The 19,558-nt window shown below is 45.1% G+C and overlaps 1 protein-coding gene across 1 annotated transcript in view; it reads right to left on the bottom strand.

Annotated features, from left to right (window-relative positions):
- lyst (lysosomal trafficking regulator) overlaps positions 1–19,558 on the bottom strand; it is a 61,862-nt gene that overhangs the window by 3,257 nt on the left and 39,047 nt on the right. The window contains exons 14-50 of the mRNA XM_083694841.1: positions 18,909–19,082; positions 18,517–18,677; positions 17,574–17,764; positions 17,024–17,269; positions 16,567–16,740; positions 14,303–14,452; positions 13,972–14,109; positions 13,681–13,879; positions 13,470–13,586; positions 12,517–13,147; positions 11,282–11,462; positions 10,981–11,150; positions 10,634–10,864; positions 10,348–10,514; positions 9,308–9,460; positions 8,877–9,038; positions 8,143–8,334; positions 7,858–8,069; positions 7,452–7,664; positions 6,678–6,854; positions 6,374–6,450; positions 6,048–6,236; positions 5,766–5,911; positions 5,549–5,645; positions 5,334–5,395; positions 5,106–5,161; positions 4,844–4,996; positions 4,493–4,737; positions 3,977–4,043; positions 3,750–3,906; positions 3,052–3,192; positions 2,714–2,931; positions 1,727–1,957; positions 1,414–1,603; positions 1,172–1,308; positions 836–934; positions 92–231 (exon numbers count right to left, since the gene is read on the bottom strand). Coding sequence (XP_083550967.1) covers positions 92–231; positions 836–934; positions 1,172–1,308; positions 1,414–1,603; positions 1,727–1,957; positions 2,714–2,931; positions 3,052–3,192; positions 3,750–3,906; positions 3,977–4,043; positions 4,493–4,737; positions 4,844–4,996; positions 5,106–5,161; positions 5,334–5,395; positions 5,549–5,645; positions 5,766–5,911; positions 6,048–6,236; positions 6,374–6,450; positions 6,678–6,854; positions 7,452–7,664; positions 7,858–8,069; positions 8,143–8,334; positions 8,877–9,038; positions 9,308–9,460; positions 10,348–10,514; positions 10,634–10,864; positions 10,981–11,150; positions 11,282–11,462; positions 12,517–13,147; positions 13,470–13,586; positions 13,681–13,879; positions 13,972–14,109; positions 14,303–14,452; positions 16,567–16,740; positions 17,024–17,269; positions 17,574–17,764; positions 18,517–18,677; positions 18,909–19,082 — 6,444 coding nt within the window. The remainder of the gene's footprint in view (positions 1–91; positions 232–835; positions 935–1,171; positions 1,309–1,413; positions 1,604–1,726; positions 1,958–2,713; positions 2,932–3,051; positions 3,193–3,749; positions 3,907–3,976; positions 4,044–4,492; positions 4,738–4,843; positions 4,997–5,105; positions 5,162–5,333; positions 5,396–5,548; positions 5,646–5,765; positions 5,912–6,047; positions 6,237–6,373; positions 6,451–6,677; positions 6,855–7,451; positions 7,665–7,857; positions 8,070–8,142; positions 8,335–8,876; positions 9,039–9,307; positions 9,461–10,347; positions 10,515–10,633; positions 10,865–10,980; positions 11,151–11,281; positions 11,463–12,516; positions 13,148–13,469; positions 13,587–13,680; positions 13,880–13,971; positions 14,110–14,302; positions 14,453–16,566; positions 16,741–17,023; positions 17,270–17,573; positions 17,765–18,516; positions 18,678–18,908; positions 19,083–19,558) is intronic.

Genomic DNA, 19,558 nt, shown 5'->3' with positions numbered 1-19,558 from the left:
ACTGGACATCACTTCAATAAATGTTGATAAATTTGAGATATGGGAAACAATGATATTGACAAACATAATACGCACACACACACACACACACCTGTTGAGGTCCCACAGGATGCAGGTACCATCTTGGCTGACACTGATGAGGATGCTGTAAGGCTTGCAGACAAACAGGCTGGTGACCTCAGCTGTGTGTCCGTACAGATGAACCTGCGACTCTACCTCCATTTCAGTCGGCTACAGCACACAGACCAGGGGCAATAGGGTGCAGCTATTTATGTTTCAATTAAACCCGCTAGAAAATCATATTCATCATCCTTAGATATAAATGCGGGGCTGTATGAATACGATTAGTTAGTTACCACTTGTCATGGTAGATAAATAATGGAGCAGACATGTCATGTGCCGTTTATGCCAGAAATATCACATCCCTAACCATTTGAATGGGGTTTTTAGAATTTCATACAAACCTTTTGAAAGCATCCAACATGATGAGTAACATTAGGAGACAGTGTGAAGGTGTGAATCACATTATCAATGGCCATTGAGGCTTCCTGCAGAAGCAGAGAGAGCCCAGTCTAGGCAGCACTCAGACTCAATTGAGGTAACCAGTAAAAGACTGAAAGCCTTTCTAATGACAGAACACCCAGACCCATCCCACCTGTGGGCTCCGTGTTTCTAGGGCAACAGTGATATGACTAATGAAGCTGCCACAGAAAGGCCCAAAGCGTTTGTGCGCTGTGGCGGTCTTGGGGGAGAGATAATGGAAGGTAGGTGGGTGTTGATGTGGAGGCGGAAGGTTGGAGGGGGGTAGGGGGAGGGCGTTGCCATGGAAACCCACCGTGGTACTGGTGAAGCGGTTGCTGTAGGCGGTTATGACTCCACACTTACTGCCCGTGAACAGCTGGCAACCATCGGGCACCCAGGCACAGCTGGTCACCTAGAGAGAGAGAGAGAGAGAGAGAGAATAACTTAGCACAGCTGATAGGAGAGTCTTCATTGGTAAGTTGAGCAATACTGATGCTGCTAGAGGGAGAGGTGAGACTTGTTCTGTGCACTAGAGGGTGCTGTGGAGTCTCCTATTTCTTTATCTTTAATCACAAAGCAGGACATGCTAAAAGATAAGCTGTACAGATCTGTCAGAGAGAGTGAGAGACAGGGTCATGCCAAAGTTTACCTGGTGAAGTGGAGAGCACTGGATGAAGTTGATGGGTGGTTCACTCTGTTTGCTTTTCAGTCGGAGCATGTTGTCCACATAGCCCCAGCTCAAGATGGCAGACCATTGGATATCTGTGCTGTGCATGCTCCTCACACCTACAAAGGGAGAAAGTGTGAGATCTGTCACTAGACTGTGTCTTTGCCTCTGGTCAGTAGTCCTTGTGTTTGTGTCAGTCGTTATGGTGTCTTGTGAGCTCTCACCTTGCTCCTTGCTGTAGATCATCATGAGGCAGAACTTGCGTGACAGGCCACAGATGGCTCGTGTTGGTAGGGCGAGCAGGGAGCCAAAGCGCTCCCCATGAGGCTGGCTGAAGCACACCACAGGGTCCGGTGAGCTGGGGGAACCCACATACTCACCCCACTTCAGACCCTTTATCCAGGGTAACGGACTCTGTGAGTGAGGCAGTGGGGGGAGAGGAGAGGGTTAAGTTTTCAAAAGCACTGTACAAACAAAGCCCCATATTACTATAGAGACACAGTGAAGACAAGTGCATTTCCCCACAGTATCACGCACCGGGTAGACTATCTCCTTGGCCTGCTCCCTGGTCTCCCGGAAGGCCAGCTGCACCAGGAGGCCCATGGCTGCAGGCAGCTCTCCCTCCATGATGAGCCTGGGCCCAGCCCTGTTGATGTGGGAGGCACTGAACAGCTGTCTGGGCGTCTGGCCGTAGGTCTTGATCATGGTTTCCAGGGCTCGCCGCTGCACTGGGTCCTCCACCGCAGACACATCCATGCCAAAATAGGTCTGAGGATAGTGCGACGGCCGTGGATGTTAAAGGGATATTCATCACTATTCACTATCACCTCTTCATCAGTTTTCCTGTGCATGGCCGTTATGTACTGAGAGGGAGCTATTTCCTATCTGATACGAATGAAGACATAAGAGTGCATTTACTTTGATGAATCTACACATGCCAAAACAGTAACTACAATGGTATGTGTCTTGTCTAGATGTGTACTATAGCTTGGGATGCACCGTTACCACTTTTGCAGATACCAATTTTGTGTACTGAGTATTGGCCGACACCGATCTGATAAAAAAACGACTCTGTTACTCTTGTTTGTATAGATTTGCCTACGAAATTCATGTTAGCATAATCGCTAATCGTTGCTTGCTAGCTTGCCAGTTAACACGTTGTATCTGGTAGCCTAGCAACAAGAATCACGTTTTTTCTGTCAGTGAAGCGCAAACACGTATGATGTAACCACTACCTTTGAACCTGTCTCAAATCAGATTCCTATTCAGTTACCTGCAGACAAAAAGATACCGTATGAGGATAGTGACAGGACTGGAGACAGCCATTGTTGTTACTGTTGTCACAGCACTCGTGTGTCATCTCAGCTGTGCAGCTGTCGACAGCGCATGTGTTTGGCAAGTTTTTAGACAGTTTGCGTCTTGGCATCGGATCGGTAACAAAACATCCTCTCTCTGATTCCAGATCCTGCATTTTAGGCCAATATCAGCCTGATACCGATGCACCGAACTATAGCAGACACTCACAGCAGGGTGAAAAACGTTGATGGCCTGTACAGCAGCCTTGCCCTTCTGCTTGAGCCCAAACACCAGGTCAATCCACTGGCACAGGAACTGGGACACCTGGTCAGACTCCAGTGCCTGTCTGTGGATCAGGATGAAGAGACGTGGGTCGTTCCGGGCCCAGGGGGGCAGATTCACGTGGTTGACCCGCTCGCTGTTCTGACGCACTCCAAAGTCAAAGCCTATACAGAGAAGACATGTTGAGGACAGCAAATCATTTCTCAAATTATATTTCCTGGACAAGGAAAGAAAGCAGGGCAGGGAGAACGCAAATAGAGAGTTATGGAGAGATGGTTTCCTACCCTCTCGGTTGACCAGGAACTCGGGTAGATAAAAGAACTCAGGGATGAGCTCCTTGACGTCGGTCATGGACTCGTAGGAGGAGAGGCGCCATGTGGTGTTCATGGAGTGGAAGGTGCGGTCTGGGATATCAAAGCTCTGGTCTAATGAAGGCAAAACAGAGGCACATTAAAGCATTGTCTTTTTGAATGAGAAGATTCCCTTTTATGGCCTTATGATAAGCTGCTTACAATTTCAAACATATACAAAAGATGTGAGACTTCAAAGGAATAGAGGTAGACAGACATGTAGGAAGAGGAAAGGGGAAGGGAGAGGAGATGGTGGGTCAGACAGAGGGAAAAACGTAGAGTGGAAGAGAGAGAGGCATAAAAGAGAAACACCCTTTGATGACGCAGGACTTCCACTGTAATGAATCAGACAGTTACAGTTGAGATCAACATTATGCGGGTGGTGCTCCTTTCTAAGAGTTTTTGGAGGCTAAATGATGGTTTTCAGTAATTTACACCGGAAGTAGAAGCTCTACTACACATACTGTACAAGACAGTGTTATCAATATGACCATTACCCTTATGCAAGGCTCCCCGTAAAGAGCAACACGACACATTGTGCTGGTTGCAGATGTGTTATTTTCCTCTTCAGTTCAGTGTCCTGTAATTGAACAGGAGTATTTGCCTCTGACTGGGCTGGTATGTAGGCTTACCCTGGTAGGCCAAGAACATCTTGGTGAAGGGAGGCATCCTGACCAGGAAGTGAAGCACGGTGCCACTGTTGGAGTAGTGGGAGCCGTAATGATAGGGCTGGACAGGGGGCATGGGGTCATCGTCACGAGCCCCTTTCCTATACTCCTCCTCCAAGTACTACAAGAAGAACAACACTGGTCAAACAGGGGCGCACTCACGTGCGCACAAAAGCAGCATTGTGCCATACCTTGTAATTGTCCACATAACGATCCTCCTTCTCTTTGGACTGCACTGCAATGGGTTTATTTAAATTCCTGAGAGACAAAAAGATAGAAAACAATGATTCCTAGAAAAACTATAAACGGCCTGTTCTCATATTAACCAAGTCTGACCTAATTTATCATGACAATCAAAGAGGCCTCAGGCGTAAACAAAAGCAGTATACTCTGTTCATGAGATGTGACTTAGTAATTAGTATTGCTTCTCAAAGTCAAAGTCAAGCTGATTAATAGAGCATGGAAGAAAAACTATTTCCTTTATCTGCAGATTGTGCTGTGTATTCTGTCTCATGTAAAGCATATTGGAAAATGTCTCGTCAAGGTCAGTGAGCTGGTGGGCATTGCTGGGAGTTCACAGAGCAAAAGCATTGTAAGAATTGTGTTGCCTATATTCATGGACAGACCTACAACCTACTCAATTTCAAGCCCTTTCATCCCCTATTCCATGTGTCTAGAGGGCTGCAGCAAGGTTATAACACACTGACCTATAGATGGCATTGTCCTGCAGATCCAGGGTTTCACTGGTGTAATCACGGAGGATGAAGGGGAACACAGGGTACTGCATGAGGTCATTGAAGGAGCGCCCGGAGTGCTTGTTGAGGTGTGTGAGGTACTCAAAGTTGGAGATCTGGCCCGAGCCCCAAAGGTGTGTGAGTGCTGTGATGTTGCCATACTCCAGCAGGTTGGGGAGGTCAGAGGTCAGGATGTTGTGATAGACATCGTCACGGAACTACACAGAGGAGGAAGAAATGTTGGACTTGAGCTGAGTGATTAAGGCACAAGCAAACGTAATGCTCCTTTAAAGAGTACTGTGAAACACAGGTCATCCGCCTTGCCTTGGTAGTGTCGAAGGCCAGCAGCAGTGTTCTGCCGTTGGTCAGGAATATCTCCACAGCGTTGTCTCTGAGTTGCCACCAGCGCTTGTGGACCTCTTTAATCTCCTCATAAGTCCAGGAGAAAGAAGCTGCCTCTGTCTCACCATGAATGCTCTGTTACAACACATAAACGCATCAGCTTCTGAGCAGGAACACTAGTACACCACCATCCCACTGGAGGTGCCGGTGTAAAGAAGGTAATTGAGATACTCCACAGGCTTACCTGGTTGTCATGAGCATCAGCTGCATTATCCTCCACAAAGTACATCCCAGACTTCCCTGTAGACACACAAAAGGGTGAGTGCACATTATTAACAGAATGTACTGTAGCCATATGCAGTCTCAATGAGTATAAACCAACGCCTAAAAATAAGAGGTATTGCAATATTGTCTATTGTTATTGTCGAGATGTCATTGTTCAGAGGGATGATGGGGGTGAACATTGTCTCACCCAGGAGCAGCTCCCCTCCTGTCTCTCTGGATGGAGCTACACTGATGCAACGTCTGGTGAACCTGCAAGCAAAGATACATACATTGGCATGAACATACTGTATACACACAGATATGACATCACAAAGCACAAAACACTACTGTAGATGATTATCATTCTCACACTATGGTAAGGAGTGTTGTCAGGGCCTGTGGACCTGCAGACAGAAGCCCTACCTGATGGGCTCGCTGGTGGCCTTGTCCTTCACCGTTGAGGAGAAGGAGGAGTGAGTCTTATCTTCAAAAAGGAATGACAGCGGTGGCCTCACTGTGTCTGTGCAAACACAGATAGATAAATAGAGAAGATCAGTGAGGCACAGTCAATATCGGTGACCTGGATAAAACTTTGCCCCTAGAGTGTGTTCTAAAGCCACTAGAAGTCATTAGGTCTTACCTTCTGGTTTGCGTCGATCTTTGAGCAAGTACTTGTTGGGAATGGTGAGGAAGCACCTCTGTAGCCTCCGGCGCTCGCGGTTCGGCCCCTCTGTGGGGTCCAGCTGCCAGGAGGTGGGGTACGATGTCTGGTCGTACCACACCGCACTAAAACACACACACACACACACACACACACACCAAATCAATAAAGAACAATATTTTCTAGGTGTACATACCATTGTGTATGATTCTCAGTGTGTATAGGTGTACTGTAAATCTGTGCGATGCCCCCCTTGCTCACCGGTCATGTGTGAGTTGTTGTACTAGTTCCTGCCAGTGACGGCTGGCACTCAGGTCGATCTTATAGAGGCCTCTGATGTGCTGGATCACCTTCTTCCTCTCCATACCTTGCCGTAATGACACATTCTGTGTGATGTCTGCTGCAATCTTTGAGATGTCCTTTGATTTCCCATCCAGCCTCTGAATAAGACTGGGTGGAACATTTTAAGAGACATGATGTTCAGACAATGCATCAGGATTAAAGAAGCAGCAATTACCAATTAAATGGGGGGTGGGGGGCACTGACTAACGACAGTCAAACAATGGAGTCAAACAATTATCTCTCACCTTCTCTGGGTGTTGGCCATTTTCTTTTCCCATGCCAATTTGCTAGTTTTTTCCTCTGCTTGGTATTTGAACTGTTCCTGCATGAGTGAAAGAGGACATGAATTAACTGTGTCAACACAGACTATTGCCCCAGGCACCTTATGTTCCTATGCTGCTATCTGAGAGCAAAACAGACCAAAACAAAGGGTTTTCTAAAGACTGAGGCTTCCAGTAATCAAAGTAAGTTGACAGAGTGGATCTTGACAGATCAGGATAGAGTGTAGACAGAGCTCAGGGGTTTAGTATTGAGAATAGTTGAGGTTACCTCTTTGATGGCCTTGAGGAGGTCAGGTTTGTGGGGTGCATTTGGGGGGATGCAACGGTGGCCACACAGCTTAAGAGAAGTCATAAATCCACCCAAACCAGTCTGCTCCTCTTTGGTGAGGCTGTCCTTGTGGTCGTGCAGCAACTCATATAGGTAGAGGGCCAGCTTTGGACCGTGCTGAGGGGGAAAGAAGAGAGAACACAATGATTAGTAAGTTAGTTGTATTTGAGCAGAGCCAGAAACTATGATGGATAGGAGACGAGGCCCATCTACCCAGTGGACCTACAGTAAACCCCTGTAGGAGAACAGAGGCCTCAGTTTACAGAGGAGAGCCAGAGTGAAAGAACGCTGCCATGGCAACGCGAGGGGGCTGATGAACAGCATGAAGACGTCTCTCTGGGATATTTCAGAGCCAAGGCCTGGCAGCTGTCTGAAAACTCCACTGTATGTGTGAAAATGCCAAACACAAAAGGATGTGCTCTCACTCGCACCCACTCCCCCCCGCTCCCTCAACAGATGAGGCATACATTTCTGTATGTGCAGTATAGATGAGCGCAAGTGTCAATCAGGTAAAAAGAGGATATCAAAATTCCTTCAACATCAGACATATAATCGCATGAATAAAAAAACAATCAAACAAATCCTACTGTTGGCCTTAAACATCAGCGCTCATTGTTAGTTCAACACGATGAAAGACAAAGCACTGACACTTCAAAACTAAAACAGTTAATTTAACAGAAGGGTCCGACCCCAGCAGTGCCCTCTCTCTCTCACCTCTAGTCCGGGGCTGAGGCTCTCCCTGAGGATATCTGTGTGACTGCCAAGATCAAACACAAACTCTAGCGCCTCTTTCCTGTCAGACAGGGGTAGTGTAGGGCTCATGGTGTGGACCAGCAGTCTGCCTATCTGCACCCTGAACGTGTCTCTGCACGACCACAGGATCCGTCTCCACTGCTGACGGGGGGCGCCACCCCGACCTGTGCTGCCCTGAGGAACACAACCCACAATCACACTGTTTCATTCACTGGGGTCTTTAACAAGCTGTAACTCCACAACTCCACATTATTCACTATCATTTTAATAAAGAATAATAGATCATTCCTTTTAAAACTGCAAATGACATGACAAATGATATTTGTCAAATTAAATGGCCATTCTACTGTAACTCTCAAACACTAACCAGGCTTAATTTGATCCCCTCCATCATGAGCTTGAGGATGTCCTTCTGAAAGCTCTTCATGTTGGCTGGGGGGAGGGGGAAGGGGATGGGCGAAGGAGGGGCAGGAGTTGAGCCGTTCTCCTCTGGGGCCTGTTCACATGGGTCAGGTGTAGATAACAGGTGGTCTGGGGAGTCTGGGATATTCAGGAGGTCATAGAAGTCCTGGCTGACGTCTGAAACCAGAGGGGGAACACACATTAAATACTGTACTGACCTCAGAGGAGATGTTCTAGCAGTTATATTTACCATGGTAGATGAGTCTGTTGACGGCAAGGACCACTAGTCTCTGCAGCCGCTGTACAAACTCTGTCTCACTTGCACGGATGGGGTTCTCCTGGCTCATCCGCCGCTGCATCATCTGGTTCAGTTCATCACTTGCCACTGAGCGCATCCGTGTCAGCAGAGAGTCAGACTGGGCCAGAGAGAACCGCCTCCGGCCTTAGGAATATATGACATGCACACACACACACACACACACACACACACACACACACACACACACACACACACACACAATATTACATTTGAGTCCAAAGGCAATCAAATGTGAGGGTATAGATGAGGTTAATGTTTGTCATTAAAAACCACACATGCTCATCACATGCTCATACAGGCGAAGCAAGACAAGTGGTTTACTGAACTTTAAAAATATGTTTCCATGGAATGCCAACATCTCTGTGTTAAAAGATCAGAACAGGGATTGGTTTCTCTGTGTAAATGAAATTAATTATTATTGCCATAAGTTAGAAGGTAAAAACACAAATCATGATAACAAAATGATTATTAAATTAACTCTTCAAACAGGTTAGGTGAAAACTAACACACAAAGGCACCAGTAACCTATGAGTGTACTGGGCAAGTTAACCCTAATAATTTCTGGATGAAACAGACAGGACTGGTTAGGAGTGAGTTCACTGCAAAGGAGGAAACATGTCCCAGGCCTGGGAATATTCTCCTCCTCTGAGGGGTGTCCCAGCTACCTGAGTCAGAGGGCAAAACATAGGATGGTGTTCCGGTGGGGGAGGGGAGGGGTGAGTCTTGGGAGAGGAAGCTGAAAGGGGGGGGCATGGGGATCTGGCCGTAGGAGCAGTAGTGCTGCCGGGGGATGCGGGGGATAATGGAGTCTTTCATGGCAATGGAACCTTTGGGGAGGGTTGGGAGTAATGGAAATACACAGGTGAGCTGTTCAGTTTGATGTGAAATTCTGACAAAGGCTGAGTAGTTTTGACACACTGGCTTTGCATGGTCATAAAGATATCACAAAAACATTGCATGTAATGTTATTCAACACCATGAAACATCTGATAAGCAAACACTGCCCGTACCCAAACACTGCCCGTACCCAAACACTGCCCGTACCCAAGCCCTACATTTCCCCATGGAGTAATGATCTTCTCATCTTATCACTCACCTGCAATGCTCTTCCTTTTCTGATAGATTGCATGATGTGGAGAGGTAGGTAAATGGACTGAGCTGCTAAGCTTCTGGGGGTCCTGATTGGCTGTAGTCTTTATGAACTCAATTGCTGATTGGAGGACACGGAACTGCAGAGCCACTGCCATCTCTACAAAGGGAAAGAAGGATTTAGTCAGAGATATGCTCTATAGTGGTTCAATACATCCATGTCTAGCCAATGCAGAACATTGGGAAATGCAGGGTGTTTGGGGCTGCCTGCAATGTACCTGCCCAGTTGGTCTGAATAGACAGAATCATAAAGTGAGATAATTATCATCATTGATATAATGACATTAGAGAAAGCAGCACTTATTTAACCAACCATCTCTCACATAGACACCATAGATGTGTTTTGCCTGGCCCTCTGTATAAGACCAGAATCCTGGCTGAGTTGCTTGTGTAACTCCCACCACATGAATTAGCTTGCCTGGCGGACATCCTGAAGAAATCGCGCCTAGCCTGCCGTCAATTCCTTTGTCTCACACCTATGTCTTATTGTTGGGATGGTATTAAGAACAAGGACTTTCTTTGAGTTTTGGGTTAGGCCCGTGACGGGCACTATTCTCCTGTGTTGTCCTTGACACACATAGCGTTAAATGTATGGTTATAAGTCATGTTTCTTTAAAACTGTTAAGTTGGTTAATTTGTTGATACTCTATTCTCATTCCACCTATGTGCATTAATGTGATGTTGTGCGCTAGATAAAGGTTCTGTTGAAACAGCACAACATAATCGTAACCAGGTTATCACAGAGCTGAATCTCGGATCTGATATGAGAGTGTCTGTCACAAAGGGATGAGCAAATCATTATCGATCCTTATTAACCATGAAATATCTTTTGGAGTCAGATATAATGTAATGTTAACTTGTGTTAGTTGGTCATGTGACCACTTGTGTAGAGATTTTGCTTCATCATGTCCACAACCGTCTAAAGTCGTATTCTTAACCCGTCCTCTATTCTTCAGTGTTTTTATTTCCAACTCATCACATGCCTACCCTGCGTGCGGCGCATCTTGCTAGTCTGCATGAAGCCCAACAATGTGATGAGGTCCTCGATGATGCGGAAATACTGGGACCCCGAAGAGCTGCAGGAGTGGATGGTCACCGCCACAAGCAGCTGCTGGATGTCACACACCAGCAGTTTGTAGTCATTTAGTGGAATACTAAGGAGAGAGACCAGAGATGGAACAAAGAGAGAGGGTAAAATTCACAATATCAGTCAACAGATTTGACTCAATGAAATCAACAAAACACTGTCCTCTCTGCACTCACGCCTACTCACCCGTTCTCCATGCCATTGAGGGTAGAGAGAGTGTTGAAGAGCACATAGAGAAGCCCGTGGTCCAGCAGGATGTCAGCCAGCTTAGGACAGGCATTGAGCAGCTGCAGCAGCATGCACAGTATGTTGTGCACCAATGAGTTCTCATACAAGGAGTTCTCAATTAAGCCAAGCACAGGGATGATGCAGCGCTTCCTGAAGGGAGAGATGTTCTCCATATCCTCCAGGTCCAGACTGAAATAATACAAGAAAGAAACACAATCCATCAACACAAAGCTACACAGACACTAACATGGACTAGAGGTGAGGCAGTATGATTGGCCCTCTCTCTCTCTCGGTACACTACATACTCTTCCTCCAGGCCAACGGGGCGTCCAAACAGCATCTCCAGGAAGCACTCAAGCAGCCCCTGGGTTCCCTGGTGCAGGTAGAGTTGGTTGGCCAGCAACGAGAAGCCATGGTTCTTCAGGAACTTCTCCTTCTGCTCCTTAAAGGCTCGGCTGAAGTAGGCATCTAGCAGCTGGGAGAGAGGTGGAGAGCGAAAACCACTGTAAGGGAGGGAAGAGCCTAATGGATTCAGAGGGCTGGCATCTAATGTGGAAGCATATTATTTCTGTGTTGAAGTGTGGTAGAAGAGGGCGGAGCATTGACCTTCATGACCCCTTGCTGGATGAGGGGAGAGGAGTGGTTGACCAGGACAATGAGGGCCTCCGGTTGGATGAGCTTATCCATCACCTCCTCCAGCATGAGGTCTGGCAGCAGCAGGAGAACCCCTCTCAGCAGGTCATAGAGCCCACAACAGATCAGGACAAGGCAGTCCTCTGTACAAGATCTGGGTTATACAAACACAACGGATAACACCATGTGATAAAGTCCCCTGACCGCTCCTTCATCAAGGAAGGTGAAACATTTTCACTTCGAACAAGCGATGAGGGATTACTTGTGGTTCTGTTTTTTCATAGGGAGTATATTGGTATTTTACTGCATCTCTAGTGGATTAAGATCGTCAGTGTGAGAAGGACATATGCTAATTGTGTGCACACTCATCACAGCTAGCCTGTGTGAACACAAAATGTGTTATATCATTAAAGAGACACTATTCAAATAGGCACCGAAAATGAAGCTGGCTACAGTGGAATAGAGAAAGCTTGAAACATTGAAGCCTTATGCAATCTCAATACACATCATTAGATACATCTAATTTTGTAGATGAAAGCTGAGAGATTTGTAGATGAAAGCTGAGAGAGACATGTGAACTGCAGATCGCTGGGGTTATTTGATGCACATGGGCACAAAGATGAGGGCTGAAGATGGATATAATTAGCAAATCTACTTCATTGGAGAACTGCATTTGAACTTATCAAAGAGAGCTTAATGACACTTTTCAGACACACTGGGGGGGTGAATAGATGCTGTCAATTCAATGGAAATTAATTTCCATAGATGGTTTGAGAGAGAACATTTATCATGATCAATTACAGTGTATAAACCATTATAAAATGGAACAAAGACTCTCTTGATGTGACTTATGAAAGACCTTTGCCAACCGTAGTATGACATCATGGAAGGGTACGACTGTAGTAAGGCCAGACATTTAGACAAGAGGACTATGACCAGATTGTTGTTAATTCACACGAGCACTTGACAGTTACGGTTAGCGATTAATATTTGTGCTGTATGTCATTCATTCACTTACGCAAAGTATTTGGATGTACCATGAAGCCTGTGTTACATAGCCCATAATTGAGGCAAAGGGGAGAAGGTGAGAATTATGCGTGATTGGTGTGTGCTGTCTGTCTTATAACACTAGGTAGTAGTGGATGGTACAGAACAGATGTGAGGAAGTTCTGGGAGAGCCTGTGTAGGTAGAGTAATATGTAGAGTACCTGTCATTGGTAGAGTCTGTCTTGCTGTAGGTCCTCTCATATCCAGGGGAGTAGGTGTAGCTCTCCCAGTCCTCAGGTAGGGTGCCTCGGTCGGCCACGCTGGGCCAGCGGCCGATGGCCAGGGAGCCGTTCTGAGCTGGGAAGGCGAGGCCAAGGCTAGCCAGGTTGCTCGCGCTCCTCTGGAAGGACTGGATGCCTTTGAGACTGTCAGGGCGGCGCGGGGCCTCATCACTGGCCCAGTCAAAGCGGTCTTCTGACTCTGCAACACCCACACTCCCCTCTGCCAGGCTGTCCACTTCCGTCGCCTCATCCCGCTCCTCCTCTACACTGATAGAGGGGAGGCGTGGGCCTTCTACCTCCTCCAGGTCTCGAGAGTCACAGATAGTCTTTGCTGACTCACAGCTGCTGAGGAGCTGCTCATCCCCTGCTCCGCCCCTCTTGAGTGTTTCTGTGCTGCCCAAAGCATGCTGAGTAACCAGGAAAGGCCCGTCGCCCTCTCCCGCCTCACTGGAGCTCCCATGTCCAAGCCGTGGGGTCAGCATGGGGGAGGAGTATGGTGAGGAGGCCAGACTTGGGGGGCGCAAAGAATGATCATCACCCCCATGTTCAGGAGAGGCAACATGAAGTTGTCCTGTAAAACAAAAGCATAACCTCAGTACAGATGACTGACTTCCAAGCTGGACACTTGACACTCAAAGGAACAACACGTGAAGTGAATCTTGCAGGATCTTTTCCCAGTGATAGCGTTCTGAACTTTAAATACAGATCTGGTGTAATTCCCAAGGAACCATAACAATGAGGCTATTAAATATATTGTCGGTGCTGGACAGTGAGGACTTTCTATTTAAAGCACCACTGACCTCCTTAATGCCATCATTACATATTACACACATAACCCGTCTGTCTAGATTAGCGGACTAGCAAGCCTGTAGGCCTGCTATGGAATACAGTACCTTCAGAGAAGACAGTGGGGGAGAGGGAGACCACGGAGCTGCTGGCAGACTTGCCTCCACTGTTGGAGTGTCTCAGGTACATGATGGACTGGACCTTCTCCTGGTAGAGCTTACCATCTGAAGGACACAGGCACAAAACACTAAACACACATTTTATCATCCAATTGAACCTGCAATTCAAACTATGCCATCTCTAAGAGAGATAATTCACCTATGTGTAGAGAGAAGTAGAAGCTGGTGGGAGTGTGGCAGACGTAAGTGTTTGTGGGCGGGTGGACAGCCAGCAAGAAGTTGTAGACCAGCTTGAGAAGGTCCAGGTCCGGAGGGGAACCCAGCACTTCCTGGATGATTTTGACAAACGACAGACAGACTTCCTGCGGGATGGCGGTTAGATGCTCGTCCCGATGCTCCTGGGGAATATAACACATACTGCTGTTAGGGAATTGCTTCCATTAGGACCTGACTGTCTATTAACAACTGTAAAGTATATGCAAGTCCTTACCTGTAGCACTTGACAGGTGAGCAGGAAGCGATGCACCACCTGGGCTTTGAGGAACTGGCGGATGTTGAACACCTGCTGAGGGTGATGCACCCTGATGAGGATCTCTAATGCAGCCAGCAGGGTCTCCCACACTCCACACTGAGAGAGACATAATACACACAGTAAAGAGACATGGAGAGTGAATAATACACATCTAACAATGATGCTAAGCAGGTTAATAATGACACACATTAACTAAATCATTGCTGGGCATGTGTGTTTGACCAGAAGTTTGCGAGAGCAGCGTTGGAGTGTGTATTTGTTTGCAAAGGCCTGTGTGTGTTGTGTTTACCTGAGCCTTTGCCCAGATCTTCCAGTCCAGCAGAACCTCAGAGAGAAGCCTGATGTCCTGAATCACAGCAGTAGACTCAGTGTCCAGGCGAAACTGTCCATCTTCTCCCAGAGTTAGAATGGGCCCACTGCAGCACCCATCCAGTAGAGTCTGCAGAGAGAGACACATACCGTAGGCCTCAGCATCACCACCAGGACTGAACACTCAGGTCACCATTAAGGCAAGACAACAAGACTACATTGCTCAAATACAGTGTTAAAAAAAACAACACATCAAATATACAAAGAACATTGTGATTCAATGAAAATAGATAGAAATAAATGTATAAATAATATGCTTAAAATATATTCATACTTAAAGTACACAAAATTTGTACTGACTTTGTACTTCTGTGTACTTACTCAAAGTATACTTTAATTTCATACACTTACATTTGTGATTTACTATATATACTAAAAGTAAACTAGAATTGAATATACCTTAAATTGTACATTAATATGCTTACAAAAACTACTTTGTCATATCTTTAAATGTGCACTTTAGTATATTTGCAAGATTCATAATCCTATACTTTTTTTCATTTCGACAAATTTCCCTGAAAGATAGTATGCAATGTTAGGTAACCTGGTCCTTCAACTTTAACGGGATCAATTAAAAACTCAGTTTTGGCTAGTAGACACGATATCTTAGTTGTCTTGGGCCATGAGTAAACCATCTCAACAAGAGCTTTGAACAATAACATTTGCAGAATATTGTGAAAAAATCATAAAAAACAATAAAAATATATTAGATGAAGTATGTTTAGAATACAGTGCCCCCCATAATAACTTATTTTAGCTCAGTTTGGATTTGAAATAAGAACCATTACTATGAGGTTAAAGTAAAGATTCTCAGCTTTAATTCAATGTTTTTTCAGATTATTGTTTTTTGAAATTTAGAATTTAGAATTTTAGAAATTACAACCCTTTCTATACATAGTCCCCCTATTTCAGGGCACCGAAAATATTGGAAAATTGGCTTGACAAGTGTTTCTGGTTATTCTAGACTTTGAATTTATCTTTGGAGTCTGGTATTGCTAACTGTGTACCATCAGTAGTTCAATGAACAGCTGTTTCAAGCTAACACAAAGCCACACTGGTGTGGAGCTAGCTAGGTAGCTCTACGTTAGCCAGTCATGGCAGCATAAAAAACGAGAAAATAGCCAGCTTGCTAGCTAGGAGCTAGTTAGTAGCATCACCTTTGAAGTAAGTTGCTAGCGCTATGTGATTTGCCTTTTTCATTTTTTTTTCCAAGGCAGCAGCTGGCCAGAGCCTACCAACCATTTGTAAACATTACATATCATTTGATCCAAGTTTGTTATGTTTTCTGAAAGTCCTTCAAAATAGGAGTTATTTTCACTTCAAGATTAGAGTACTTCCCTATAATTGGTTTAAATGCTAGTCATGCTGAACTGTAACTAGATAACCTATATGCTGTAACATACAGAGTGACCTGTACATAGTGTCCCAGTGTAAAAAGTAGCAAATACAATTTCCCAACTGTGCAACCATTGCAAATAATTTCAATGATTTGATTTTTTTTTTTTTTTAATTTGATTTCACACTAGGGTTAGTTTTCGAAGCATTTATAAGTGCATTTACAAAGAAAACACCCTATTTTGCAGGCACCAAGTGAATATCAAACTAAATTCATGATTTACAAGTAATAAAATGGTTATAAGTGATTAACTAATTATAAACCATTTATAAACCCTTTACAAAGGGTAACTTAATCTAAAGCATTGGGTACTGTAGATTAATTACATTCAAACAAGCCAGTGTTGGTACACAACATCTTTTTTTTTTTACAATGTTATTCCACAAGAAATCTAAATTTGGCTATTCAGCCATACTGTGTGTGTGTGTGTGTGACGAGCTCAAGAAATACAAGTCTGTGTCATATGAGAAACCATTCAGAAGATGAAATCAGAGTACTCCTGTCTCTGTACAGGAGCTCACTGTTTATTCCACTCCAGACAGACAGCATCGATTTCATCACGCAGCTCAATTACAGACATGGGTTAGGTTACAGGATCAATATGCTGCCTTGCATTAGCACCAATGCCCTGGAGATGATACTGTACTACTCAATGGATATCAAGTTCCAGGGGCACTGAAGACACAGATGACAACACCAATCTATGGATATTCACAGAATCAACAGGAAGATAGGTGCTGAACTATAATTGCTCATCATGCTAGTGGTCACAAAAGGGTTAGACTCACCTTTAGTATGTGGTATCCCACAATGCACTTGGATTTAATGAGAACCTGGTGAATCATGGAGTAGCCATGGTAACAGTCTATCTCGTGGACGCGGTGCTGGTTGAATTTAGCCAAAGACAACAGCACCTGCAGAGCCAGGGCTTGAGTCTGCTCACAGTCACTCAGCTCCACCGCCTGGACACCAGAGACAAGAAGGGGAAGGAGACTGACTGAATAAGAACACTGTGCCATCTGTCTTGTTAATTTTTCTTGAAGTAGAAAACACATGACAGTTCTAAAAAATACCTGAAAACGTATTTCCTAAAAGTCTAATAATAACTGAGAAATTGTATGTTATAACTTTAATCATTAAAAGTTCAAATGCTGAAAGAGGTGAGTGACAATGTTCCCACAGTGAAGGGATGCACAAAATCTGAATCAGTGCAGCCACCATGTCACACAATATTGTACGTCATACCCGGGCAAAGAGGAAAACAAAGTTCCCAGTGCCTCCGATTTTGTGTAAAACGCTCTGCAGGCCCTGAGGTTCACATGGGAGAAGGTTCCGGAGAGAGTGGGGCTCCAGCGCAGAACTCTGCACCTCCTTAGAGCTGAAGGGCCGCTGGGACACCACAGTCTTGGCCTGGCCCTTTAGTCTGATAACAGGCTCATAGATGGTATAGACCCTGGGACTGCTAGGGGCATAAACCACTGCCAAGCTCTCCTGTGGAAGCATAGACACATGCAGGTCAATAAACATACAGTACAAATCTAAAGAATTCTTACAAAACCCCTTTACAGTGACAGGCTTTTAGGTAGGTGTACTGTAGATATAAACAGAACATATTTAATAGAATGACACTAAGCCATTGGATAAAATGCTCTAAGGAGAAAATAACAGCTATCCATCTCAAGACTGTGATGGCAGTAATAAGACTGTCACTGCTAAAGAAAATAACAAAATAAATGAATAAACAATTCATGATTTCATTAGTGACTAAGGTGAGCTGAGAAGTTGACAGACTTACAATGAGTGCTGCAGTGTCCACATCCTTATTCTTCATCAGAAGCTCACGGACCTGCTCACAACTCAGGCCCTCCTGGGTAACATACTTGGAGAATATCCCACTGGGCTTGCCGTACTTGCAGGGTATGATGGAGGTGAGGTCAGGCCCACTGGCGTATAGGTAGAAAGCCTCCTCTGAGCCAATTCTGGAGCCTGACATATCACACACAACACACACACACACACACACACAATGAGACTCAATCTCACACTTTCAGTATTAATGAAAACAGCATTCTGATATACAGCCATTGTGTCCACATGTAAACTGAATATAATTTGATGTGGTACTTAATATCATAATAATATTATACTCATTAAATACATAAGGACACAGCAATAGGAGCAACACTGGGAGTTGAGGGGCTCAGGCTTGTATAATGACATCTGACAGTTTCACAGGTTGGGAATGCCTGGACACAGGCCATTCATGGCCAATTAGAGGCAACAAGAGGGCCGTTCTGTAGGCAGCATCCCCCAGGCCAGAGAATGCAGAGAATCTATTGCACGCACAACAACCTTGAACAACATCAACACAACTACTAGAATCAGGGCCACCATACAAAACAGCATAGCTTGAGGAGACAACAGCAGCAACAACAACACACAGTAGAATACAGTAAAAAGGGAGTAGGAATTGTGGGTAGCATATATAAATCTGAATCAAATGTACAGTTATTTTATTATTTGAGACTAAATAACTAAACCTCAGCCAGAAAGCAGGGTCATACATTTACCAGTAGAGAGCAACATTGAGGCCATATTGGCAAACAATAGACCACAGAGAGAGACCGATGGTGAGCATGTAACAGAGAGGTACAGAGAATACGGAGGTTGAAAAAGACTAGGAGGGAAAGACACAGAGAGCTTTGGGCATGATTCCAATCAGGACATGGGATTCCTACCGTTAAAGAGGAGTACACTGCCCATATCCCAGCGTCCTCCCTGCTTGGACAGCTCTTCTGAGGAGTGCATGCAGTGGCCCAGCATACTGAAGGTCTTATTGCTGTCTGACGACAGGCTGGACTTCCTTGGCAGAGTGTAGTCCAGAGACACTTTACACTTCCTGTAGAGGTGAAACCACACAGAAGGAACAAATGCGTTTTAGCTCAAGTCAAACAGGGTCAAATGATTAGCTTTCGTACCATAAGAGGAACTAAATATTAGAAAGCCCTTACACTTGCACCCAAATGTTGAATAAATCTTTCAAAATAAGTACATACAGAACCAAAATGTGGATCTCTCAAGTAAGAGGCCTCAATGTCATATCAGTGGAGTGGTGTGAGAGAGCCCCTACCTGACTCCACAAACCCAGAGCATTACGCAGCCGTGGATGTTCTTCTTGCCCTCTGGCTGCTGGGTGTAGGTCAGACCTAGGTGTTGCCACTGGCCTGGTTTGACCAACCCCTCAGCAGACTCTGCCTGGGCCAGCAGTCCTGCCTTCATCTCATCATTAGGATCGATGCAAATCCTGAAACCACAGTTGATTCAAAGTTGTTAAAACATACCTACGAGCACATACAGTACAGATTCAGCTAATCAAAATGAAAGTAAATCAGGCTAAGTCTAACTATGTGCATTTTAGTTTATCAGACTGTGGGCTCCAATGTGCTTCTGCTAAAACGTGGCAGTGCAAAAAACAGGTGCAAAGATCGTTTTGATATTTTTGTGTCACCTCTAATCTGACCAATACAAATTTTGCAACAACAAAGCGGAGCAGTAGATGGCGAGTGTTCGGAGGACTTGTCAAGGGGAGTGGGAAAATTAGCCAATTATTCAATTCAGGTGAATTATTAATAATAGGCAAACGGGCACAGCAGTGGTCAGCGATAATCCCTCAGACTACTTCAGGATACAGTAAATCCTCTATAAATATGTGGAAGTAGGCCGAGTGTTTTCCTTTTTGCATTACTAAATTCCTAAGGCTATATTCCCTAAAACATCAAA

The sequence above is a fragment of the Argentina silus genome (assembly GCF_951799395.1).
Source record: "Argentina silus genome assembly, chromosome: X".
NCBI lineage: Eukaryota > Metazoa > Chordata > Actinopteri > Argentiniformes > Argentinidae > Argentina > Argentina silus.
This window is presented reverse-complemented; position numbering and strand designations above follow the sequence as displayed.